The 23,272-nt window shown below is 44.9% G+C and overlaps 2 protein-coding genes across 2 annotated transcripts in view; one reads left to right on the top strand and one right to left on the bottom strand.

The window, feature by feature from the left end:
* Window positions 1–7: 7 nt before the first annotated feature.
* On the top strand, window positions 8–12,170 carry Coq6 (coenzyme Q6, monooxygenase). The gene is made up of 12 exons (XM_057782256.1): window positions 8–203; window positions 2,206–2,340; window positions 3,574–3,632; window positions 4,818–4,941; window positions 8,169–8,299; window positions 8,896–9,003; window positions 9,082–9,144; window positions 9,422–9,529; window positions 10,164–10,366; window positions 10,441–10,556; window positions 10,705–10,871; window positions 11,568–12,170. The coding sequence occupies exons 1-12, from the start codon at window positions 17–19 to the stop codon at window positions 11,595–11,597; spliced, it is 1,431 nt and encodes a 476-aa protein (XP_057638239.1). The 5' UTR covers window positions 8–16; the 3' UTR covers window positions 11,598–12,170.
* Window positions 12,171–14,540: 2,370 nt separating this feature from the next.
* Entpd5 (ectonucleoside triphosphate diphosphohydrolase 5 (inactive)) overlaps window positions 14,541–23,272 on the bottom strand; it is a 34,281-nt gene continuing 25,549 nt past the window's right edge. The window contains exons 12-15 of the mRNA XM_057782257.1: window positions 22,849–22,989; window positions 20,987–21,043; window positions 19,576–19,691; window positions 14,541–16,504 (exon numbers count right to left, since the gene is read on the bottom strand). Coding sequence (XP_057638240.1) covers window positions 16,418–16,504; window positions 19,576–19,691; window positions 20,987–21,043; window positions 22,849–22,989 — 401 coding nt within the window. The 3' untranslated portion in view covers window positions 14,541–16,417. The remainder of the gene's footprint in view (window positions 16,505–19,575; window positions 19,692–20,986; window positions 21,044–22,848; window positions 22,990–23,272) is intronic.

Below are 23,272 nucleotides of genomic sequence, written 5' to 3'. Positions count from 1 at the left end.
GCAGGCGCGAGTCATTATGGCGGCCCGCACTGGCTCGATGACCGGTTTGCTGTGTGTCCGCTGGTGGAGTAGCGCGCCGCTTGCGGCCGTACGACGCCCTCTAGCTGCCTGTCGGCGATGGGCCGGCTCCTCGGCAGACACCGTGTACGATGTGGTGGTGTCAGGAGGAGGCCTGGTGGGCGCTGCCATGGCTTGTGCCTTGGGTAGGTTCACCCCGGCAGTGGCTGGCGGGGGACTGGGCTGCGGAGGGACGGACATGCTCACTGCTGGACCTGGTGGTTTGCTCGCTTCCCTCCGAGGCGGGGAACTGGGCTGCGGAGAGACATGCTCACAGCTGGACCTGGTGGTTTGCTCGCTTCCCTCCCAGGGGAGCCCTCGGACCCACAGGAGTGAGCACGATGCTTCAGTCCTGTGGGATCAAAAGTGGGCGGGCCTTATAAGTCAGTCCGACCCGTGGGAACTGCCCAGAATTTATGAGCCTTGTAGTATTGGATACTAGACCAAACTGGACTCAGAGATCCGCCTGCTTCTTTCTCCCGAGTGCTGGGATTAAAGGCGCCCGGCCCTAAAGCTGCTTATGGTACAGTTCACATAGTTGTGTAAGTCCTTCCACTTAAAACAGCATGCAGTCCAATCTCTTTTTAATACATTCGCAGAGTTATGTAGCCGGGCGGTGGTGGCGCACGCCTTTAATCCCAGCACTCAGGAGGCAGAGGCAGGCGGATCTCTGTGAGTTCCAGGCCAACCTGGTCTACAAGGACAGGCTCCAAAGCTACAGAGAAACCCTGTCTCGCCCCCCCCCCCCCCGCCAAACAAAAATCAATACAGTAAGTTTTAGTACACTTTCCTTATTCTTAGAAACAAAACAAAAAAAAAATCTTGGAGCTCATTAGAAGTTACTCCATTTCTTCTTATCCTCTCAGCCCTAAAGAGCTAGTCTCCAGCCTCCTGTCTGTAGATTTGCCTTTTCTGCAGTTATATGTTGATTCAGGTCAGCATCAGGTGTATAAAACTCTGTCCAAAAAAAAAAAAAAAACCAAAAACAACAAAAAAAAACAAACACTATATAAGACATTTTCATTAGGCTTTTGTTTGTTTATTCTTTTGAAATGAGGTCCTATTCTGTAGTCCTGGCTGGCCTGGAACTTGAAGTGGCACCCCTCCCCCCATCTACCTCCCTAAAGCTGAGGTTCCAAACACACTCCTAATTCATGTAGGCTTTTATTAATTTTCCCTTTAAGTCCACTCTGTCTTCCTTTATTCCTCTTCAGACATGCAACTAACTTATGTTTCATGTGTGTAGTTCCCTCTCACATCTGAGTTTGGGAACAGTTCCCTGCATAATTCCCTAGTACACTTAAATCCATTCTTTTTTGGTTTTTCGAGACAGGGTTTCTCTGTGGTTTTGGAGCCTGTCCTGGAACTAGCTCTTGAGACCAGGTGGGTCTTGAACCCACAGAGATCCGCTTGCCTCTGCCTCCCGAGTGCTGGGATTAAAGGCATATGCCACCACTGTCTGTGTCCCCAGCCTAGAAACTTCACATCCAAGGTTAAGAGACTAGTTCGTCTCTTTTGTTTTTGTTGGGGTTTTGTGTTTTGTTTGTTTTTGAAACATGTTCTTATTCTGTAGCCTAGGCTGACTGGAAAATCATGGTAACCTGAAGCGTAAATCTAATTACTCTTATCAGTAAAAACCAAGAGTGAGATTTCAGGGTAAAAAACTTGAACTATCAGGAAGCAGAGAGAGCGCCACAGTCCCTTCCTACCTCTTCGGTTTCTCCAACCAAAAAGGGTCCTGTTTCCGTCCACCTTATCACGTTCTGACTCCAAGCAAGCTTTACTTGTCAGAACACAATGAAATATCACACAACAGCAACCATCCCACCTTAGCCTCTAGGTGCTAGGATTACAGGTGTGAGCTACCATAGCTGGTTTATATTTGTTTCTGATTGAAAACTTAAAGCATAAAAAGTACAATTATTAATGGTGTGCCTTGTAATGTTTGATACACACATACATAATTTTAAGTCTGCTTAAACATTTCCTTAAGCATTTATTATTTCTTTATGATGAAAACTTTGAAAATTCTGCTCTCTTTAGAAGTGTGCAGCATTGTTATTAGTTGTGGTTGCCCTACTGTGTAATTAAGTCCTTGTAATTAAATTCCTAAAATGAATTAAAATGTTAATTCTTCTTCTTTTTTAGGACATGACATTCATTTTCGTGACAAGAAAATCCTGTTGCTAGAGGCAGGTCCAAAGAAAGTACTGGAGAGACTGTCAGACACTTACAGCAACAGAGTCAGCTCCATCTCCCCTGGCTCTGCAACCCTGCTCAGTAGTAAGTAGATGGGCCCGACTCATGGTCCTGCCTCCTCTCCTCTCGGCTTTCCCACAGGCACAGAGCAGGCCCTTAGGTCAGTCACCAGAGCAGGGGAGAGGAAGCTCACAGTGGGGAGTGCGCAGGCAGGCTTGGCGGTGTCATAACTGAAGATGAGGGCTGCTGAAGTGGACAGTGTCCAGTCCTGGTCTGGAAAGGACATCTCGAGACACGTGGATCCATCATGTCACCTCATTTATGATGCTAGACCATTATTATTTAGTCCCCTACATTCACTCTATTCCAAGTCAGGCCTCAGGCGGGCTGGGGAGTCTGCATTTTAATGATCTTTTTTTGGGATATAGATGAATTGTCTGTCTGTGCTATGTGGTACTCCTTCAAGCCATCCTACCTGAAACCGTTCTATCTAGAATTAAACTTTTCAGTCACTTTAGCTTGATAGCTTGCTTGTGCTTTCTTTCTTTCTTCTTTCTCCTGAAACTTGCTTTGGATACCAGGGTGGCCTTGAACTCAGAAATCTGCCTGGCCCTGCCTCTTGAGTGCTGGGACTAGAGGCTGGCTTCTTTTCTTTTTTCAAAGATAGAATCTGGCCTTGAACTTAATCTTGAATGTTGGTCCCTCTGCTTCCACCTCCCAACTGCTGGGATGATATAAGGCATAACCACTACATGTATGGAGTTACCTCCTTAGTTCCTATAGATCCTTCTTTTCTTTTCTTTCCCTTTCTTTCTTTATAGTTTCTCGGGACAGCGTTTCTCTGTGCAACTGCCCTGGTTGTCCTGACATTATATTATGTGCATGTTCATGTTGTCTGTCTCTTCAGCTAAAATATCAGCTGCACATGGGAATTGGTTTTGTCTACTCTGGATCTAAAATTATAATTGGCCCTTGTTAGATGCTCAGTAAATATTGCTTCAAAGCACAAATGTACTTGGTGCATGAAGAAATGAAGAAAACAGTCTTTAGAATGTTCATAGCTAATAACAGCTAGTAAGGAAAAAGACTGATGCTGCTTACTTTCCCTTTTTTATTCTCACTGCTTTACTGTGCTCTGGCCTTTTGGCATCTTCGTGCTGTGTAATCTGGAGCAGAGAGCTGAAGGGCTTGACCCCGACAGCTTGAAGAGCTTTTCCCTTCTGCTTTTGGAAAACACTGAAAACAACCTCCTGCTTAGTAGTTGGAAAGACACAAGGGAGCCCAGGAGCAGAGGTCACTGTGTGTTTTTTTTTTTAGGTTTTGGTGCATGGGACCACATCTGCAATATGCGGTGCAAAGCCTTCCGGCGGATGCAGGTACCTCCTTTCCCTTAATTTTATCAGGATGTCTTGGTCTGTCTTTTTTTTTTTGTTTTTGTTTTTGTTTTTGTTTTTTCGAGACAGGGTTTCTCTGTGGTTTTGGAGCCTGTCCTGGAACTAGCTCTTGTAGACCACGCTGGTCTCGAACTCACAGAGATTCGCCTGCCTCCGCCTCCCAAGTGCTGGGATTAAAGGCATGCGCCACCACCACCTGGCTTCTTGGTCTGTCTTATGTTACCTTGTTAGAGTCTGCTTTCTCTGGACATTTTTTTTTAATTTTTTTTTATGATTTATTTATCTTTATTTTATGTGCATGGTGTGAAGGTGTCAGATCCCCTGGAACTGGATTTTTCAGACAGGTGTGAGCTGCCATGTGGGTGCTGGGAATTGAACCCGGGTCCTCTGGAAGAGCAGTCAGTGCTCTTAACCGCTGAGCCATTTCTCCAGCCCCTTCTCTGGACGTTTTATGAATCAATTTGTTTTTGTTTTTGTTTTTGAGATAGGGTTTCTCTGTAGCTATGGAGCCAGTCCTGGAACTTGCTCTGTAGACAAGGCTGACCTCGAATTCACAGAGATCTGCCTGCCTCTGCCTCCTGAGGGCTGAGATTCAAGGCGTGCACCACCACCGCCTGGCAGGAATTAAAATTTAAATTCAGTGTGGGAAGGCATTCTTGCGAATTGACTTAGTTTTTTTTTTTGTTGTTGTTGTTGCTTATTTTCTTCGAGACAGTATTTCTCTGTAGCTTTGGATCCTGGCCTAGAACTCTCTCTATAGACCAAGCTGGCCTCGAACTCAGTGAGATCCGCCACCTGCCTCTGCCTCCTGAGTACTGGGATTAAAGGCATGTGCCATCACTGCCCGGCTAATAATCTACTTTCTTTTAAATTAATTAGCTTGGTCTTTTTGTGGTAATGACTCAGGTAGCTCAGACTTGCCTTGAACTTCTTTTGTAGCTTGGTCTTGCCTGATCAGTCGTCACCTGTGACAAGTGCCCAAGCGTTGGGCTCACAGGTGTGCCCACCATTCCTGATTCTGAGGCTTCTCACCTTGTATCCTGCCAAAGAGGCCGATAGCCGACAAACTGGGATGTGCTACCTCATTCTGGAAAGCCACATCTGGCTTGGGGTTGGAATTGTGTTCCATTTTCTTTAGGGTTAATGCACTTTTCTTTGTGTTTGCAGGTGTGGGACTCCTGCTCAGAGGCCTTGGTCATGTTCGATAGGGACAACTTAGATGACATGGGCTACATAGTGGAAAATGACGTCATCATGTGTGCTCTCACCAAGCAGCTGGAGGCTGTGGCAGGTGAGCTGCCATCTCCATTCCTCTCTGGGAAATGATTGCCTCTGTACTTGTCAGAAGAAAAGACCCTCTTGTAGCTCTTTATAAAAGGCCCTTTTACAGATACTGAATAGCCCCTGATGGCCAGATGTGGTGGCACACCTCTAATGCCAGCACTCGGGAGACAGAGGCAGGCAGGTCTGGCATTTGAAGCCAGCCAGGACTGAATAGTGAATTCCAGGCCAACCAGGGATACATAGTGAGGTCTTTTCAAGAAAAAAAAAAAAGGGGGGGGGTTCTTTTAGGATTTACCTTTCTTTTTACCAGCTTTATTTGAATAAACTTGAATACCATAAAATTCTCCCATTTTACCTGTGTAACTCGGTGACTTTCAGTGTATCTATAGAGTTGTGCGTCTATTGCCTCAGGATCCTTTAGAACATCTCAATCACTCAGAAGGAAACCTCACACCTTATTGTCATTCCTCATTCTTACTGAACCTTTGCTTTTCTCTTTCTAGAGCTGTCTGTTCTCAGCAGCTCAGAAGTGAGCCACACTGGATTAGGGGTTAGAGTCAGTCACATTGCAGCGTGAACTAGTAATACTGTTGGTGAATAGTGTTGTGACTGGTTTGTGTGATGGCTGTTTCGTTGTTTTATGTGTTATCCAGGACGCAGGATTGAATGCAGGGTCTTAAAAGCTAGGCAATCTCTCTACTCTCAGCTATTTTCCCAGCTCTCTGTTTTGTTTTGTTTTGTTTTTTTGGTTTCTCCTGGAACTAGCTCTTGTAGACCAGGCTGGTCTCGAACTCACAGAGATCCGTCAGCTCTCTGTTTTGGACAGGGTCTCAGCAGGTTGCGCAGGCTGGCCTTAAACTCACTCTAGTCTAGGCAGGTTCTAAGTTGTAACTGCTTGTCTCGGCCTCACAAGTAGCTTGCAGAAGCAGGCCCAGCAACATGTGTTTTCCTCACTTGGAAGTGGAGTTGCATAGTCACATCATAATTCTGTATTTAACATTCTCAGGCATCGCCAGACCGTTTCTAGAGGATGCATCATTCACCTTCCTCTGGTTTAAGTGGTCACTTTCTCCACATCCTTCTCAGTGCTGGCTTTTAACTTACAGCGTCCTAGTGTGGCCCATTATACTTTTAACTTACAGCGTCCTAGTGTGGCCCATTATACTTTTAACTTACAGCGTCCTAGTGTGGCCCATTATACTTTTAACTCACAGAGGTCCTAGTGTGGCCCATTATACTTTTAACTCACAGAGGTCCTAGTGTGGCCCATTATACTTTTAACTCACAGAGGTCCTAGTGTGGCCCATTATACTTTTAACTTACAGAGGTCCTAGTGTGGCCCATTATACTTTTAACTCACAGAGGTCCTAGTGTGGCCCATTATACTTTTAACTTACAGAGGTCCTAGTGTGGCCCATTATACTTTTTTTTTTTTTTTTTTTTTTTTTTTTTTTTTTTTTTTTTTTTTGGTTTTTCGAGACAGGGTTTCTCTGTGGTTTTGGAGCCTGTCCTGGAACTAGCTCTTGTAGACCAGGCTGGTCTCGAACTCACAGCGATCCGCCTGCCTCTGCCTCCCGAGTGCTAGGATTAAAGGCGTGCGCCACCACCGCCCGGCTCCCATTATACTTTTGCACATTGAATCTGTTTACTTAGTAATAATGTTAATAACGTCCTGTGATTATTTGTATGTTTGCTTTAGAGAAATGTCTGTTGAAAATCTTTTGCACATTTAAAAATGAGTCATTTTTTTGTTTTTTAGTTAGAAGAGTTCTATGCATGTTCTGGATATAAACTACTTAGGAGATATATGAATTCCTCTATGTATAATATCTTGGGATTCAAGTGAGAGAAAAACTGGAAGCAATTTATATGAGTTTTGCTTTTTTTCTTTGAGTCTTGTGAGACAGGATCTCATGTAGCTCAGACCGACTTTAAACTCACTCTGCACCTCCAGCCTTTAACTCCTGCTCTTCTGCCACTACTCCCCAAGTACGAGAGTCAGAGGCATGTGCCGCCATGCCCAGCTTGTTAATTTTTTTTTATATGGGATATTGTTCATTCATTTATGTAATGGGCCACCGTCTAGCTTTTAAAAATAGTTTAGGGTTGGGCAGCAGTGGTAGTATACACCTTTAATTCCAGCATTTAAGAAGCAGAGGCAGGTGTATGTCTGAGTTCGAGGCCAGCCTGGTCTACAGAGTGAGTTTCCAGGACAGCCAGAGTTACACAAAGAAACCCTGTCTTGAGAAACAACAAAACGAAATTTTGGATTGCTGGTATATTCAATGGTAGATCAGTTGTCTAGTGTGTAAGGCCTTCGGCCCCATCACCAGAATCACTCTGTGTGTGTGTGTCTGTCTGTCTGGTGTCTGTCTGTCTGTCTGTGTCTATATCTTGGGACTGAACCTAGGATTTACATCATGCTAGGCATGTGCTTTTCCACTGACCTACCTACATCACTGTCATCTGTTACCATTGTCCCCTGAGATTGTGCACCAGAGTTTATTTCTTCATTTAACTATAATTTAGCACCCAAGAAGAAAATCTTTTGAGGTATAACACATATTTCAGCCTGTGGTGTGTGTGTGTGCTGTGTCATCATGCCCTCCCCCCTTGTTCAGACACAGTAAAATTAGGAGGAGAGCCTTATGCTAGAATTTTCTCTCTCTTTTTCTCATTTGTGTTGGGGATGGGGATGTTGAGTCAGGATTTCACAGTGTAGCTCTGGCTAGCCTAGAACTCCCTCTTGTAGACCAGGTTAGCCTCAAACTCAAAAAGATGTGTCTAGCCGGGCGATGGTGGCGCACGCCTTTAATCCCAGCACTCGGGAGGCAGAGGCAGGCGGATCTCTGTGAGTTCGAGACCAGCCTGGTCTACAAGAGCTAGTTCCAGAACAGGCTCCAAAACCACAGAGAAACTCTGTCTCGAAAAACCAAAAAAAAAAAAAAAAAAAGATGTGTCTACATCTGCTAGAATTAAAGGTATGCTCCACTGTGCCCAGCTAGTACTTTTATCTCTCTGACATTGAATGGTTCTCTGGCTTCTGCTCTTTACCAGCAGTTCCAGGGCCAGAGTGTTAATGATTTGACTTACTTTTAGTTCTTGCTTTTCTTCCTTGCCAGTAAATGACAGGACAGGGCTATCCAGGGGCCTTGCTTTTAGGCACTTACAGTTTGTGCTCAGTCCTTACCCACCTTTCTGATGTTTTGCTTCTTTTTCTTTTGCCTTCTGCAGACCGTGTGAGGGTTCTCTACAGGAGCAAAGCTGTTGACTATGCCTGGCCTGCCCCGTTTTCCATGACAGACTCCAGCCCTTGGGTCCATATTACCCTAGGTGATGGCAGCACCCTCCAGACCAAACTGTTGGTAGTTGAAGATTCTTGCTTTGTCAGGGGTCTTGCATGTCCATACCTTACATTCTAGAGTCTGTATTGTCAGATGGACACCATGGGGTGACTTTAAGTTATTCTTTATAGAACGACTACCTCCTATTCAAGGCATTCTGAGCTAGATGGTTGCTTTATGTGAAGCAACCTCATGGGCCTCCTGAGGATAGGACAACCAGGCCTCCGCGGAGTGTTGGAAACTTGGGCCTTGTTCTTTTTCTGTCCCTGACGTCCCAGTGCCATTCATCTCCTTGAGGCTCTCTCATTTTCTTGTTTCTCTTTCTGCTCACCAACTTTTTCTTTTTTCAACTGCAGTGCCCACTCTGTGCCTGTCTTTTCTAGTTCACATATCAAAAGATTCTGGTTGAATATGGCCGTTGCTGGCACCTCTTGGTTCAGATAGCCACATTTGGTCCCAGGCTGAGGTCCCATTTTGTAGGCTGTCCTTGTAGGGCTGTGAGTGAGACAAGCCTTATGGTTTCCCGTTCCACCTGGACTAGACAGGAGGGCACAGACACTGGAGCAGTTTGATTTTGAAGTGGTTGTAAGACTTAGTAGGCCCTTGTGTCCACGCAGATTGGTGCTGATGGGCACAACTCAGGAGTCAGACGAGCTGCTGGGATTCAGAATGTTAGCTGGACCTATGACCAGTCTGCTGTGGTGGCCACTCTGCATTTATCAGAGGTAAGCTCTGGAGCTGCCATCTGGGGACCTTGTCCTTAGCACTCAGTACCCCTTATAAGAACTTTCTTTCCATTCTAGGCCACAGAAAACAACGTAGCCTGGCAAAGATTTCTCCCCTCAGGGCCTATTGCTCTGCTCCCGGTAAGAGAGTCTCCGGCCAGTTAGCTCAAAGGTAGCCAGCCTCAGTCTTTGGAACTTCACTTTCCTTCAGCCTGGTTTAAAGGGACTATGTCCCATGCGTGCATGACTTCCTTTTCTTGGTTTCCTTTATGATTGAAAACACCCAAGTTCAGAAGAGGCAGGTTTTTGTTGTTGTTTTGAGGACTATACCCCAGGTAGGCTTGACACTCATCCTGCTGTATGCTGTGCTCACAGGCATGCACCACCACACCAGGCTGATGCTCTTCTTTTGATACAGCTCTCAGATACCTTGAGTTCCTTGGTTTGGTCCACATCCCATGATCATGCCGCAGAGCTGGTCAGCATGGATGAGGAAGAGTTTGTGGATGCCATCAACTCTGCCTTTGTGAGTATCACCTGTCCAGCTACTGGGGGGACGGGGAAAAGGAGTAATCATGTAGGTTCCCCTTAGCCAGTGCAGTCCTTGGTTTAGATTCTGTGAGGGCATACAGGAAATGCAAAACAAGGGAAGCTGTGGCTGCTGTGCTGGTGAAGGCTCATGCACTGTATATTGCTGTGCTGCACGGCACCTTTGGGGTAGAGCCTTCTATGTATCAGGCTCCAGGACGCAAAGTCAAGTGAGAGAAAATGACAGGTGTACGCATGCAGAGCATAGCATGCGGACAGAGAGGAGGGTTTAAAGGTGTTCCCGGGAGATAGAGGTGGGAGGGCATTCTACGCTTTACCTAAGCTTAGAGACATAAGGTGAGCTTCACTGTAGCTAATTTGTGGCTATTGCTGGGGACTAGTGAAAGGTAAAGTTCAATTCTATTCAGGGGCCAACCCAGAGATAAAACCCGTGGGGAATACTGGGAAATTGAGTTTTGCATATGCTTTAAGGGGCTTGTCACTCAGGAACAAGACCCGTTTAGGCATGTTAAGCAGCATTACCTTTAGCGCTGGTTATATAGAGGGGTTGAGGCCTTAGCTGTTTACTAGTCACTAACCAATTTCACCATTTGGGGGCTGGTGGCATGCAGTGGAGTGATGCTAACCACACAGACTTCGTCGACTCGGCCAGCACCATGTTGCACTATGTCGTCAGCCTCCTGAAGCCCACTAGGGTCTCAGCTCGTCAGTTGCCCCCAAGTATAGCCAAGGTGGATGCTAAAAGCAGAGCCCTCTTTCCTCTGGGACTGGGACATGCTGCTGAGTACGTCCGGCCTCGGGTGGCACTCATTGGGTAAGACCATAATGGAGCAGGCCACTCCTTTCTCTGTTGCTGGAGGCCACATCTGAATGCTGCTTTATTCTTAGTGATGCAGCCCACAGAGTTCATCCACTTGCAGGACAAGGTGTCAACATGGGCTTCGGGGATATTTCCAGCTTGGTTCGTCATCTCAGTACAGCGGCCTTCAATGGGAAGGACTTAGGTAAGGATTCGGGTTCCCTGACATCATGTAAAGGTCAGGGCTGCCAAATTGCCCTAGGCAGCAAGATGTGGTAGTGTCTACTGGGAGGAGGAAGAGATCTTTTACTGCTGAGTAGGGTTTGACCTTTCTTCCTGCTTTTTAACTCCAGGTTCCATGAGCCACCTCACAGGCTATGAAACAGATAGGCAGCGTCACAATACTGCTCTTCTGGCTGCCACTGACCTGTTGAAAAGGCTCTATTCAACCAGTGCCATTCCACTGGTGCTGCTCAGGACATGGGGCTTGCAGGCAACTAACGCAGTGTCTCCTCTCAAAGTAAGTGGCCCCTGCAGCTCTCCCAGATTTTTCTTTACTGAGAAAGGATTGCAGACATTTTAAATTTCTTTGAATTAATTTTCTTGCCTATAACATTTTTTATTGTTTTTTTTTAAAGATGTATTTATTTATTATGTATACAACTTTCTGCCTCCATGTATACCCACGCCAGAGGAGGGCGCCAGATCTCATTACAGATGGTTTGGAGCCACCATGTGGTTGCTGGGAATTGAACTCAGGACCTCTGGAAGAGCAGACAGTTTTACCACTGAGCCATCTCTCCAGCCCCTATTGTAGTTATTTTTGAGATAGAAACTTTGTATGTAGTCCTGGCTAGCCTGAAACTGGCTAGGTATACCAGACTCTCTCTCTCTCTCTCTCTCTCTCTCTCTCTCTCCATATATATATATATAATCTTAAGAATACAGGGCTGAGGGTTGGAGAAATGAATCAGCAGCGAAAAACACTTGCTATTCTTCCAGAGGGACCGTGGTTCAATCCCCAGCACTCACATGGTAGCTCACGACCATCCATTACGCCAGTCCTAGGGGAGCCCTGCCGGCCCTGTTCTTAGAGCTGAAAGAAAGCAGGGCCTCCTAGAAGGAGTCTGTATGGAACCTCTGCCGTGTTTCTCCCTTCGTCACCTTGGTTATTTCATGATGAAGTCACCTGTCCTCACCTTTCCTCTTTCTCCAGGAACAGATAATGGCCTTTGCCAGCAAGTGAGTGCTCCTCTCCTGGGGATGACGTTGATGACAGACCATCTAGCCCTGTGACCATCAGAGTGCGATTCCAGGATGGCTTCAAATTTACACTAGAACTTGTGTCTGTTTCCCTCTTCTGCTTAATGGGCCTGTGTAGCCAACAAAAAACAAAAAACCGAGTGATATTTAAGGAAAAAACCCAAAGGAAAAGTATTTGATTGAAAGGAGCTTTTTATTACTAAACAAACGAATTACTGAGCTGGTGTCACCCTCATTTCACTTAGTAGAATACTTTCTAAACAGAATACTTTAATACAGGTCATAAATTTATACAATTATCTTGACAAAGAATCAGAAATACTTGATACATTTTTGTTAGATTGTTTTAAAATTAACACTGGCATGCCAATTAAATACACATTGCTTTGACAAAGTACACTGGACTTTAAGGGGGAAGTGAAGATAAGAAACAGCCAGATCTTATTAATGCTTTAGACTTCCTTATACATTTCAGTTTTTTTTACGCTCCTCTCTGTGATGTCATTTTCTGTTGATTCTGTTATTAAAAACAATAAATAACCTTACTGCACACACAGCTACAGAGGCCTCAGGGACAGCCTGTCCATGTGTGCGGCAGGTGGCTAATGGAGTGGTTTCTGACTTGGGGTTTTGACGTACTGACTGCACAGCACCAGAGAGGCCTCCAGAAGAGAACCTCCCTGTGCTAGATAAGAACATTGGACAGAATGGCTTGTCCATAAGTCTGCTTTGAAAAGATGAAATAAGAAAGTCTCCTTTCAATCAAGCTGAACTGTTGGAATAACTTTTGGAGGGATAAGATAGCTATTGCAATAGGACGGCTTTTTAAACAATGTAGAAAACTTAGTACAAAGTAATATGATGTCAGTAAATCCAGAAAATGTCCCCAGAATAAAAGATGGCAGCTGTTGGGAAAAACTGATGGCCAGAGACTATCAGGACAAGGTCACCTTTTCCAAAAAGGTAGCCCAGATAAAAATACAGACTAATATACAGAAAAATGAAAAAGTTAAAGAGATGACAACTTTAAGGCTCACTTTGTAAGGACATCTGTGACTCAGATGTTCTTCATATAATAGTGATAATACACACAGCATCCACCACACACCAGACCACATCGCAGGCATTTAAATTATATTTACACTTTCACAGAGATGGAACTTGTCAGCAACATCAGAACACACAGGACCCACTTAGTAAAAAAGGTTCATGCTGCCTGGCAGTGGTGGCACATGCCTTTAATTCCAGTACTTAGAGAGGCAGAGGCAGGCTGATCTCTGTCAGTTCAAGGCCAGCCTGGTCTTCAGGGGAGTTCCAGGACAGCCAGGGCTAACAGAGAAACTCTTGTTTCAAACAAACAAAAAAATGCCCTTGTCGTTTATTTTTCCTAAGAAAATGTTAAGACTCCAAATTGTATTTAAAAGAACAAAGAGGTAAATCTACAAGCTCTCTGGTCAAGATGGATGTATGCAGATAAATTTGAGTTGAGAGTCCATCTATTTAAGAGTTCTGGCAGTTTCCAAGGTAACCGAAGGTGTCTACAGGACAATACACAGCTAGGGTGACTATTCTGAGGCTTCATGCGCCACCTGTGGTACAAAGACCAGGAACTCACTTGTCAGCTGGAGCTGTTCACTTCGTTTATTTAGTGCTGGGCTTGAATCTAGGACCGGACATGCTAAATATGCTTTGCCACTGAAATCTTTTTAAATCTGTGTATGCAGTATTCTGCCTGCATATATGCCTGCATTCCACAAGAGGGCACCAGATCTCATTATAGATGGCTGTGAGCCACCATGTGGTTGCTGGGAATTGAACTCAGGACCTCTGGAAGAACAGCCAGTGCTCTTAACCTCTGAGCCATCTCTCCAGCTCCACTGAAATCTTCTAACCCCTCTCCCTTCTAAAACTTCTTGAGTGCCTTATTGAGTTACCCAGCGGCCTCAAACTGGCTACATAGAAAGCCTATGACTTTAATCCTCCTGCCTCAGCTCCAAGGTAGCTAGGATTACAGGCATGTGCCGTAAAGCCTGCTGTAGAGTTTACTCTTGGGGAAGCAAATTGGCTTCTCTCAACTGTGACAACATTTAGTGGACTATGGCTGGTCTAATACTTTTAAGTCTTAAAGTATGCCGTGTCGGGCCGGGCGGTGGTGGCGCACGCCTTTAATCCCAGCACTCGGGAGGCAGAGACAGGCGGATCTCTGTGAGTTCGAGACCAGCCTGGTCTACAAGAGCTAGTTCCAGGACAGGCTCCAAAACCACAGAGAAACCCTGTCTCAAAAAAAAAAAAAAAAAAAAAAAAAAAAAGTATGCCGTGTCTTTTTAAAAGTCATAAAAATGTAGTTATCTTCAAAGAGTCTGGAAAGGCTTTGGACTAGGAGAAAGCAGAGGATGACTGAAGGGAAGGAGGTAGCTCCAAAGCTGTAAACAGTGACATCCGAGATGGAGAGGCAAACACTTAAGCTGGATGGAGAAGCCTGCGAGAGACACTGAGTATGCATTCCATAGGAAACTGGATTTTACCTTCAGGCTATTTCCAGTGTGGGAAATCTATTTCATTATGTATGAGCATTATGGGGTTTGTTGTTTATTTGTTCTTTTGAGACAGGGTTTCTCTGTGTCGTCCTGGCTGTCCCAGAACTTGCTCTGGAGAACAGGCTGGCCTCAAACTCAAGAGATTTGCTTGCCTCTGCCTCCCAAGTGTTGAGATTAATGGCGTGCACCACCACTGCCTGGTGAGCGTTGTTTTGAAGAAGGCAATAAGTGAAAGTGAACTTAGTAATGGAAGTTTGAGCCAGGCTCAGCACTTCTTCCTATAGTCTCCCTACTCGGGAGTCCAAGGTGAAAGGATCACTTGTGTCCAAGAAGCTCATGGCTGACTTAAGCGACAATGAAATCTAGTCTCAAGACACACACTCTTAGTATCAGAGTCTGGAGAAATCCCACATTTAATCAAAACAAACCCCTAAAATTGGGAAGAATATACAAATTTGCCTACTATTCATACACAGCAGATGGTAATACTTATTGACTCAATGTAATGGCTTCAAAAAGACGGTTCCCTGGGGACTGCCATGGAGCCAGGCATAGTCACATCCTTTATGAAGAGTGGAAGGAAGAGGGGGTGACCGAAAATTTCAAGTTAGGGGAGCTGAAAACTGGAAAGCAAAGAGGAAGGGGAAATGCTATGACAGAGCTGCTGAGCAGCAGGCAATGTTTCACGTCCAGAACCGAGTAGGAGGCAAGCCAATGACAGTCACACAAGAAACAACATGACTTTTTTTCCTCCCTTCAAGACAGGGTTTCTCTCTGTAGCCCTGGCTGTCTTGGAACTTGCTCTATAGACCAGGCTGGCCTTGAACTCAGAGATTCACCTGCTTTTGCCTCCCAAGTGCTAGAATTCAAGGTGTGTGCCACCACTGCCTGGCAGAAAACCTTAAGATAATGACTTTATAATGTAGTAGAGCACCCATGCCTAGCACACATGATGATCTGTATCTGTGTTCAACCTCAAAACAGTGGCCTGAGAGAAAAAACATGGTTTTCTAGAAATGGTAGTCCTTGTTCTGACATGGGCCGAAAGAATCAATCAAATCAAATGTTGGGTATCAGTGGTAAGGGGATATGAAATCCTGAGGGAGACAATAAATTCAGAAAATAGTGGCTAAAATCAGCAAGGGCCCAGGCAAGAAAGCACTACTATAAAGCATAGTGGTAGCACATTGTGCCTAACATGCAAGAAGTCCTGGGTTCAATCTCCAGCACTTTCCACACCCCAACCCCCAAAAGGACAAACTGAAAGCGTTAGTTATCTTTAGACTCAACAGCACACACACTTCTAACCACAGACCAAAACTAGGGTGCAGTTGTATTTCAGAGAAATAGAAAGATGCTAAGTTTAGGACCATGAGACTAAGGTGGTAACTGAGCAGCAGTCATGGTCTGCGACAGCGGCCCTCTCGGCGGGACAGCCCTCCTCAGCTCTAGTCGGCACAGGTGAGAGGTGCACGCTCATTTTGTGAGATTTAAAATGACATGAGCATGACGGCTCACACCTGTAACCCAAGACTCAGGAGGCCGAGGCAGGAGAATTGACAATTCAAGGCAACCTGGGTTACACAGTACCAGGCTAGCCAGAGCAACGTAACATGGCCTCTGTCTAAAAATACCCAGGGCCACTCTAAGCTCTAAATTGTGCCATAGGGTCACACAAATTCTAATATAGTGTCTTTTTCCCTTCTCTTTGAATTAGAGATGGAAATGCAAAGCCAGATAGTTCTCACTTTGGGTTCTAGGGTAGGGAATGTATAAGGGTGGGAAGAAGAAAAAGTATCAGTACTGATAGGTTATGGGACTTCAGTAGGTCAGCTTAGTTTAGCTTATAAGCAAAAGACTGAAACACTCAAAGGAATGAGGCACTCCAAGGGTTGAAGTGAGATTTTCTTTGGTTCCCAGGGACTTGTCTCTGAACTCTCAATCTAACATGGAGTTCTAAGCCTATTCTTTTTTCTTCACAGGACTCTGACATACAAAAAAATCTCAAAAGATTTATACTCTTGTGCCAGCTGTGCACCTGACAAGTGGTTAGGGAGCTGTTCACAGTAGATGTGCAAAATTAATTAAGCCCAAATCACGAGGCTCAAAGGCAAGACTCATCTATAAAACCCCTTCCCTCCCAATAAAGCCAGTTAATGGGTTTCAGTTCAGGCTTTCCCCAGAATTGTTCAGAAAATGCCTGAGTCCTCTCCTTCTTGTAAAACAAAGTTTTTGAGAAATCCAGGCTTCAGAGGACACGGTAGCCTCAGCTGGAGATGCCCAAAGACTGCAGCAGGTGAAAGGTGGCCCCCAGGGCCCAGCCCGTCTCTATGTTGTTCACTTTCTTTGTGAGCTGTTAAAGAAGAAGAAAAAGTCTTCACATTTTCATCCAGTTTTCAACATTAGCAAGGATGGCCTTTGAACAGCTAACACCTATGACGAGCACTCCTGTGGCCCAGCCCTCATTGCCCTACACCCAGCATGCTCATGCCTGACAACTTCAGGCCCAGGAAGCCGTACAATCCAGAAATTTTCTGACACAATCCAGAGGTTGTGTCAGAAAAGGCTCTGGATGCTCCCTAATCTGACAAGGCAGTCAGAATGTAATGTTCATGGATGTGGTAGGAAGGGAACTGGCAAGAGCTGGGACTGTATTTAGGACAGAAAAGCACATTCTCAGCTTTTGGAGTCCATGTAAGCAACTGTGCCTTAAGCATTAATAAAAACCAGCTGAGTCATTCGACACCAGACTGTCTTGATAGCTCAATGCCTTTATTGCTTTGGACAAAATTTTAGATCTGGTCCCTCAATTACAGAAAGGGGCAATTTTCTGTACAAAAGTTTATCAAATTGTTTTCGTAAAACTCCTTCCTCTCCTTCCTCATTGATTTCAGCACGTTGCAGACTTGCTTCATCAGTAATAAACTATTTGTTGTACAATAGATCCTTTTTTAAAAAAAATTTTTCAGGGGCTGGAGAAGTGGTTCAGTGGTTAAGGAGAGTACTGGCTGCTCTTCCAGAGGACCCAGGTTCAATTCCCAGCACTCACATGACAACTTAAATTGTCTGGAACTCCAGTTCCAGGGAATCTGACACCCTCTTCTGCATCCATGGGCACCAGATATGAGAGGTCGGTGCACAGACCACACAGGCAAGACACTCATACACATAAAATAATAAATAATAATATAATTATAAAAAAGATTGTTCAGTTTTATTATTTTTTAAAATTATGTGTAAATGTGTCTGCCTGTGGGTATGTGTCCATGAGTGCAGGTACCTGTGCAGGCCAGGCGTGTTGGATCTCTTGGAGCTGGAGTTACAGGTAGTTGTGAGCCACCTTACTAGATACTAGGAAGTAGTTCTCTGGAAGACTAGTTTGAATGTAACTGGCCTTCGTAAGCTCAGAGGGAGGGGCACTATTAGGAGGTATGGCTTTGTTGGAGGAAGTGTGTCACTGTGGAGGTGGACTCTGAGGTCTCATACATGCTCACTTCATGTTGCCTGTGGTCAAGATATGAGAACTCTGAGCTCTTTCTGTAGCACCAGGTCTGCCTCCATGCTGCTTTGCCTCCCTCCATGATAATGGACTAAACCTCTGAAATGTAAGCAAGCCAACCAATTAAATGGTTTTGGTTATGAGTTGCAGTGGTCATGTCTCCTCACAGCAACAGAAACCCTAATTAAGGCAAGCAGCAATGTTTGTAACTTCTGAGACAAACGGCAAACTAACTTTTCTCCAACCCTCTAAAACATAAACTTTAAGGGCTTGAGAATGGCTCAGTGGTGAAGAGCACTGGCTGCTCTTCCAGAGAACCTGAGTTCAATTCCCAGCACCGACATGGTGGCTCACAACCATCTATAATGAGATGTGCTGCCCTCTTCTGGCATGCAAGCAAGCACACATGCAGACAGAATACCATATATATATATAATAAATAAATCTTTAAAAAAAATAAAAAACTTGAAAAAAAATTGTAGCTGGGCAGTGGTAGCACACACCTTTAATCCCAGCACTTGGGAAGGAGAGGCAGGTGAATTTTTGTGTGTTCAAGGCCAGCCTGGTCTACAAAGCTAGGTCTAGATCAGCTAGGGCTACACAAAGAAACCCTCTGCCGAAAAAAACTAACTAACTAACTAAATAAATAAAAAGAATAAAAGTGTAGCCAGGCGGTGGTGGCACACACCTTTAATCCCAGCACTGAGGAGGCAGAGGCGGGCAGATCTATATGAATTTGAGGCCAGCTTGGTCTACAGAGCAAGTTCCAGAACAGGCTCCAAAGCTACACAGAGAAACCCTGTCTTGAAAAACAAAAATAAAACAAACAAACAAATAAAAGTTGTATATTTTATGTGTATCAGTGTTTCAGCTACAAGTATGTATGTGTACCATGTGTGTACCTAGTACCCACAGAGATCAGAAGGCAGCGTCAGATCCCCTGGAATTGTAGTCACAGGTGGTTGTGAGCTACCATGTGGGTCCTGGAACCAAACCTGGGTCCTCTGCAAGAGCAGCAAGTGCTCTTAACCACTAAGCCATCTCTCCAACCCCTCTAAAATTTATCTTATGAATTTCATATCATTTATCTTCTTTTTTTATCGAGACAGGGTTTCTCTGTAGCTTTTTGGTGCCCGTCCCGGAACTAGCTCTTGTAGACCAGGCTGGCCTCGAACTCCCAGAGATACACCTGCCTCTGCCTCCCGAGTGCTGGGATTAAAGGCGTGCGCCCGGCTATCATTTATCTTCTTACTTTCTATACCACTATTGATTGCAAATTACAAAGATGGTTAAAATGTTATCCTTGTCCTCAAGCTGCATACAGCTGTTAGAAGAGATTCGACTCAGTGTCCAGCAGACATAGAATAGACAGGACACACTACATATGCTTGAGACATTGAAGTCAGCCATATGTCTTAACATCATTGTGCAAGATGAGGCAAGGTTCATCTGCCTCACAGCCTCTGAAGACAAGCGTGTGTGATGATGACCCCAGCTGCTTTTTATCTTGTGCTCTCTTGATCAAACTTCAGCTTAAGTTCTAACAACCATAAATCAGTGGCAGGTGAGGGCACACAAAGTCAAGATGAGGAACTGGGATTCAGGAAGCACAGCCCTTCCAACTGGCTTGTACTGTATTCTGGATATTTATTTCCCCATCTCTTTCTCAATGCTTCTTCTCACTGAGTTCTAAATTGGCTTCATGAACAATGGGACTTGAATATATTTAAGTCTTTCTGTCTTGTGTCCACAGGACACCATGCCTCAGAGACTATAACTGCATCCAAGTGTTTCATGTATTTGTGGTATCTAGCAGGGTGCCCTGGCTTCAGCCCAAACAAGAATACCTGCCACTCTGACCACCAGACAAGTTCTTTCCCAAAGCAACAAGACAGACAACTGTAAGATCCAGTGCTCTTTCTTACCTTTAAGAGGGTATCATCTGCAAAGCCAAAGCCATCTTTTAATAAAGCTGTGATGTAACTGAGATCCATGCATAGGAAAGGACTGCCTGAGGTGAAGCTTTCCAAGTTATCACACACTGAAAGTGGGAGAGAAAACAGCATTCAAGTTTGCAACAAAGAGATGTAGGGTCTTCTCGAGCTGTAGGTAGGGTTGAGTAAGCAAAAATGTCTCCATTTAGTTGGTACCTGGACTTCCTGTAGACTAGCCTGTCTACTGTCTACTGTGTACTGTATACATCTGTGTACCGGTTACTTCTACAAGACTACAGCTTCTTTAGAACCGGCACATTTCCAGTATGAAATCATCTATTCTCTGGGTGTGGTGACAGTACACGCCTTTAATCCCTGCACTCAGGAGGCAGAGGCAGGCAGATCTTGTGAGTTCAAGCCAAGCCGAGTCTACAGAATGAGTTCCAGGACAGACATGGTTGTTACACAGAGAAACCCTGTCTTGGAAAACAAAACAAAACAAAACAAACAAAAAAAAATTACGTGCATCTTAGCTTATTTACCAGTTATGGGTGTGGGGTAAGCGGGGGGGCAAGGCTCTGCTGGAAATCACACCCAGGGCCTTGCACATACGAAGCAAGTTCTCAACACCTGAACTATACTTTCAGCAACCTGCTTTTCAAATTTCTATGACATACTGTAGTCACTCAACTGAGGCCCAGCGGACAGGAAACTATAATGTAACTCTCTCTTGTGGCCACAGGAAAAGATCATTTGTATTTTAGATTTGTGCTCTCAAGGTGCTCAGTTCTTTATTACTGCTGATAAACCTATTCTAACACACACACACACACACAGAGAGAGAGAGAGAGAGAGAGAGAGAGAGAGAGAGAGAGAGAGAGAGAGAGAGAGAGAATATGCCAGGCTGAGTACGAGCCTGGGTTCCATCCCTGTTATCACATAAGTCAGTCACAGCGACTCATGCCTATAATCCTAGCACTTGAGAGGTGGATCAAAATTCAGGGTGCAGTGGTAGTGCATGCCTTTAATCCCAGCACTTGGGATTCAGAGGCAGGTGGATCACAGTGAGTTTGAAGACAGCCTGGTCTACAGAGCGAGTTCCAGGACAGGCTCCAAAGCTACAGAGAAACCCTGTCTTAAAAAACCAAACCAAATGAAACCAAAACAGAATCCAAGGTTATCCTCAGCTACACCGCAAATGTGGGGCCATCCTGGGCTATGTAAGACTTTGTCTCAGAAAAACAGTTTGTTTTTCTATTTCCCTGAAGTATCTTAGATCCCCATATTCTTCTGACAGTGCCTGAAGCATCTTCCAGCAGACTGGAAGGCTCAGAAGTCCCAGGAGGCCCTGCACTGGCAGCCACACTTAACAGCCCAACTTCAAGAATTTCCTAACACTTACCTTCCCTGGCTTTTCTTTCAAAATCTTCAACTTTTAAAACACCGCCCTTTTCATAATCTAAAATTAAGCAGAATAGCTAGTGTCAAAACGTCAAGGAAACAAGGACATTTATCCCAGCGACATATAGTAATAAAAACTATAAATATACACTTCCCAACATAAAAGACTGATACAGCTGGGCGGTGGTGGCGCACGCCTTTAATCCCAGCACTCGGGAGGCAGAGGCAGGCGGATCTCTGTGAGTTCGAGGCCAACCTGGTCTACAAGAGCTAGTTCCAGGACATAAACATGATATCTGTACAATACAAATCCACATTGTCTATTTTGTTTATTGATGATTAATGCATGTTACCCATTTTGTATTATATATTTAACCACAATAAAAATCTAGGTTCATTTGAAAGTTTAGTGGGCTGGCGAGATGGCTCAGTGGTTAAGAGAACTTACTGCTCTTGCAGAGGGCTCAGGTTCAATTCCAGAACTCACACCAGGTGGCTCATAAGCACCTGAAACTCTAGTCCCACAGGATTCAATGCCCTCTGGCCTCTGTAGACACCTACACACATGGTACTTAGAAAGTCATGTAGGCACATACACATGAATTAGCAACTATAGTAAGCAGGGTAGCAAATCATCTCTCTTGAGTCATGACAGATCATGTGTGTACTCACACCTAAAAAAAGCACAACTTCTATGAAAAGGAAAAAAACCCTAAAAGATCAGGAAATTGGGGTGATGGCTATAATATCTTGCATGTGGGGAGGTTTCACAGGTACATACATGGCAAGGTTTGGCAAACCATGAAAGCAATACGTTCATTTACTGTATTTCAATTTGTTATGATTTGGATAGGAAATGTCTCCTATAGGCTCATGTGTTGAAGGCTTGGTCTCCAGACAGTGGAGTTCCCAATCACTGAGAGGTGACTGAACCATGGGGATGTCCTTCATCAATTAAGGTATAGATGTATTCATAACTTGGTAATACAATTGGGAGGTAATGGGAACTTTTGGAGGTGGGGCTTAGGTGGGGCACATGGGTCAAGAGGAAGGTGTAGCTAGGGGCTCTAGCTAGGCCCCGCCCTCTGCTTCTCCCTCCTGGCAGGTGGTCAGAGGTAAGCAACTCTGCTCCTCTAAGTCCTTCCACCATTATTTTCTGCCTTACTGTGGCAGAAACAAGGAAGTTGATCATGGACTGAAACTTCTGAAAGCGTGATCCAAAAGAAACGCTCTAATGTCTCTCTCGTTTAGCGTTTAGTCATAATTACAAAACAGCTACCATACAGTTTTGTAATAAAGATATAAAGCAAGCTGGTCCTGGTAGCACAGCCACTCAAGAGGCTGAGGCAGGGAATCACAATTACAAGGCCTACACAGGGTACATAATCCGTCTCAAAGCCATCTTGGGCAACTTAGATCTATCTCAAAATGAAAAGTTCAAAAGGGGGACTTGAGATATAATTTAGTGGTAGAACACTTGCCTAGCGTGTGCAGAGGTTCTAGATTCAACCCCATTACTGAAAAAAAAAATGCAAAAAGACTCCAGATACAAAGTCAGGCATGGAAGCACATCTGTGTAGCCCTGTTACTCAGAAGGCTGGGAAAGACGGATGGCTACTAATTCCAGGCCAGCCTGGGCTACATAGTAAAACCCTGCCTCAAACAGACAGACTTTATGAACATTAGGTCATTTTCCACTTCCCAAAGACCGCAAGTGTATTCACCTTTCCATTCTAGTGGCTAGTATAACACTACTGGAAAAGTTGGTAAATCTCTCCAATCAGCACAGCCTTTAATGCCCTTGACCTTCCCCAGCATAGTCCCATTCGCTGCCTTTGTGGCCTGAACGAGGCATGTACTCACCAATCAAGTGTGTGTCGGCAGCCCGATCATAATAGTAGGAGAAGGCGTAAAAGGAGCTTCCCCGAATCTCTTCCGGCTGGTGAAGTTTTCCTCGCACTACCCTCAGCACTTCTGCATAGCAGGGCTCAAAGCCCACCTCCCCTGTCAGGGCGAAAGTTTATCACTTGAGAAAAATGATGTGGGGAGTCACCTTCTGTAGCAAGTTGATGGGTCAACGAGAGAAGAACAAGAACTCAAGGAGGCTGCACCTTAGCCTGTGAGCAGCAGCAGTGGAAGCAGCATAGCTTTGGCTGAGGTTTAGGCTTAAACCTTCACAGCAAGGACGAGGAGGAGCTCTGGAAACAGCTGGACAATCTGAGGGTGGAGTGAAGGTATTGTAGGGCCCATGTTATTCAAGATATGAGTTGTCCACAAAGGCACTGAC

This window comes from Chionomys nivalis, chromosome 10 (genome assembly GCF_950005125.1).
Source record: "Chionomys nivalis chromosome 10, mChiNiv1.1, whole genome shotgun sequence".
Taxonomy (NCBI): Eukaryota; Metazoa; Chordata; class Mammalia; order Rodentia; family Cricetidae; genus Chionomys; species Chionomys nivalis.
Note: the sequence above shows the minus strand (reverse complement) of the source record. Positions and strands in the feature narration are given on the sequence as shown.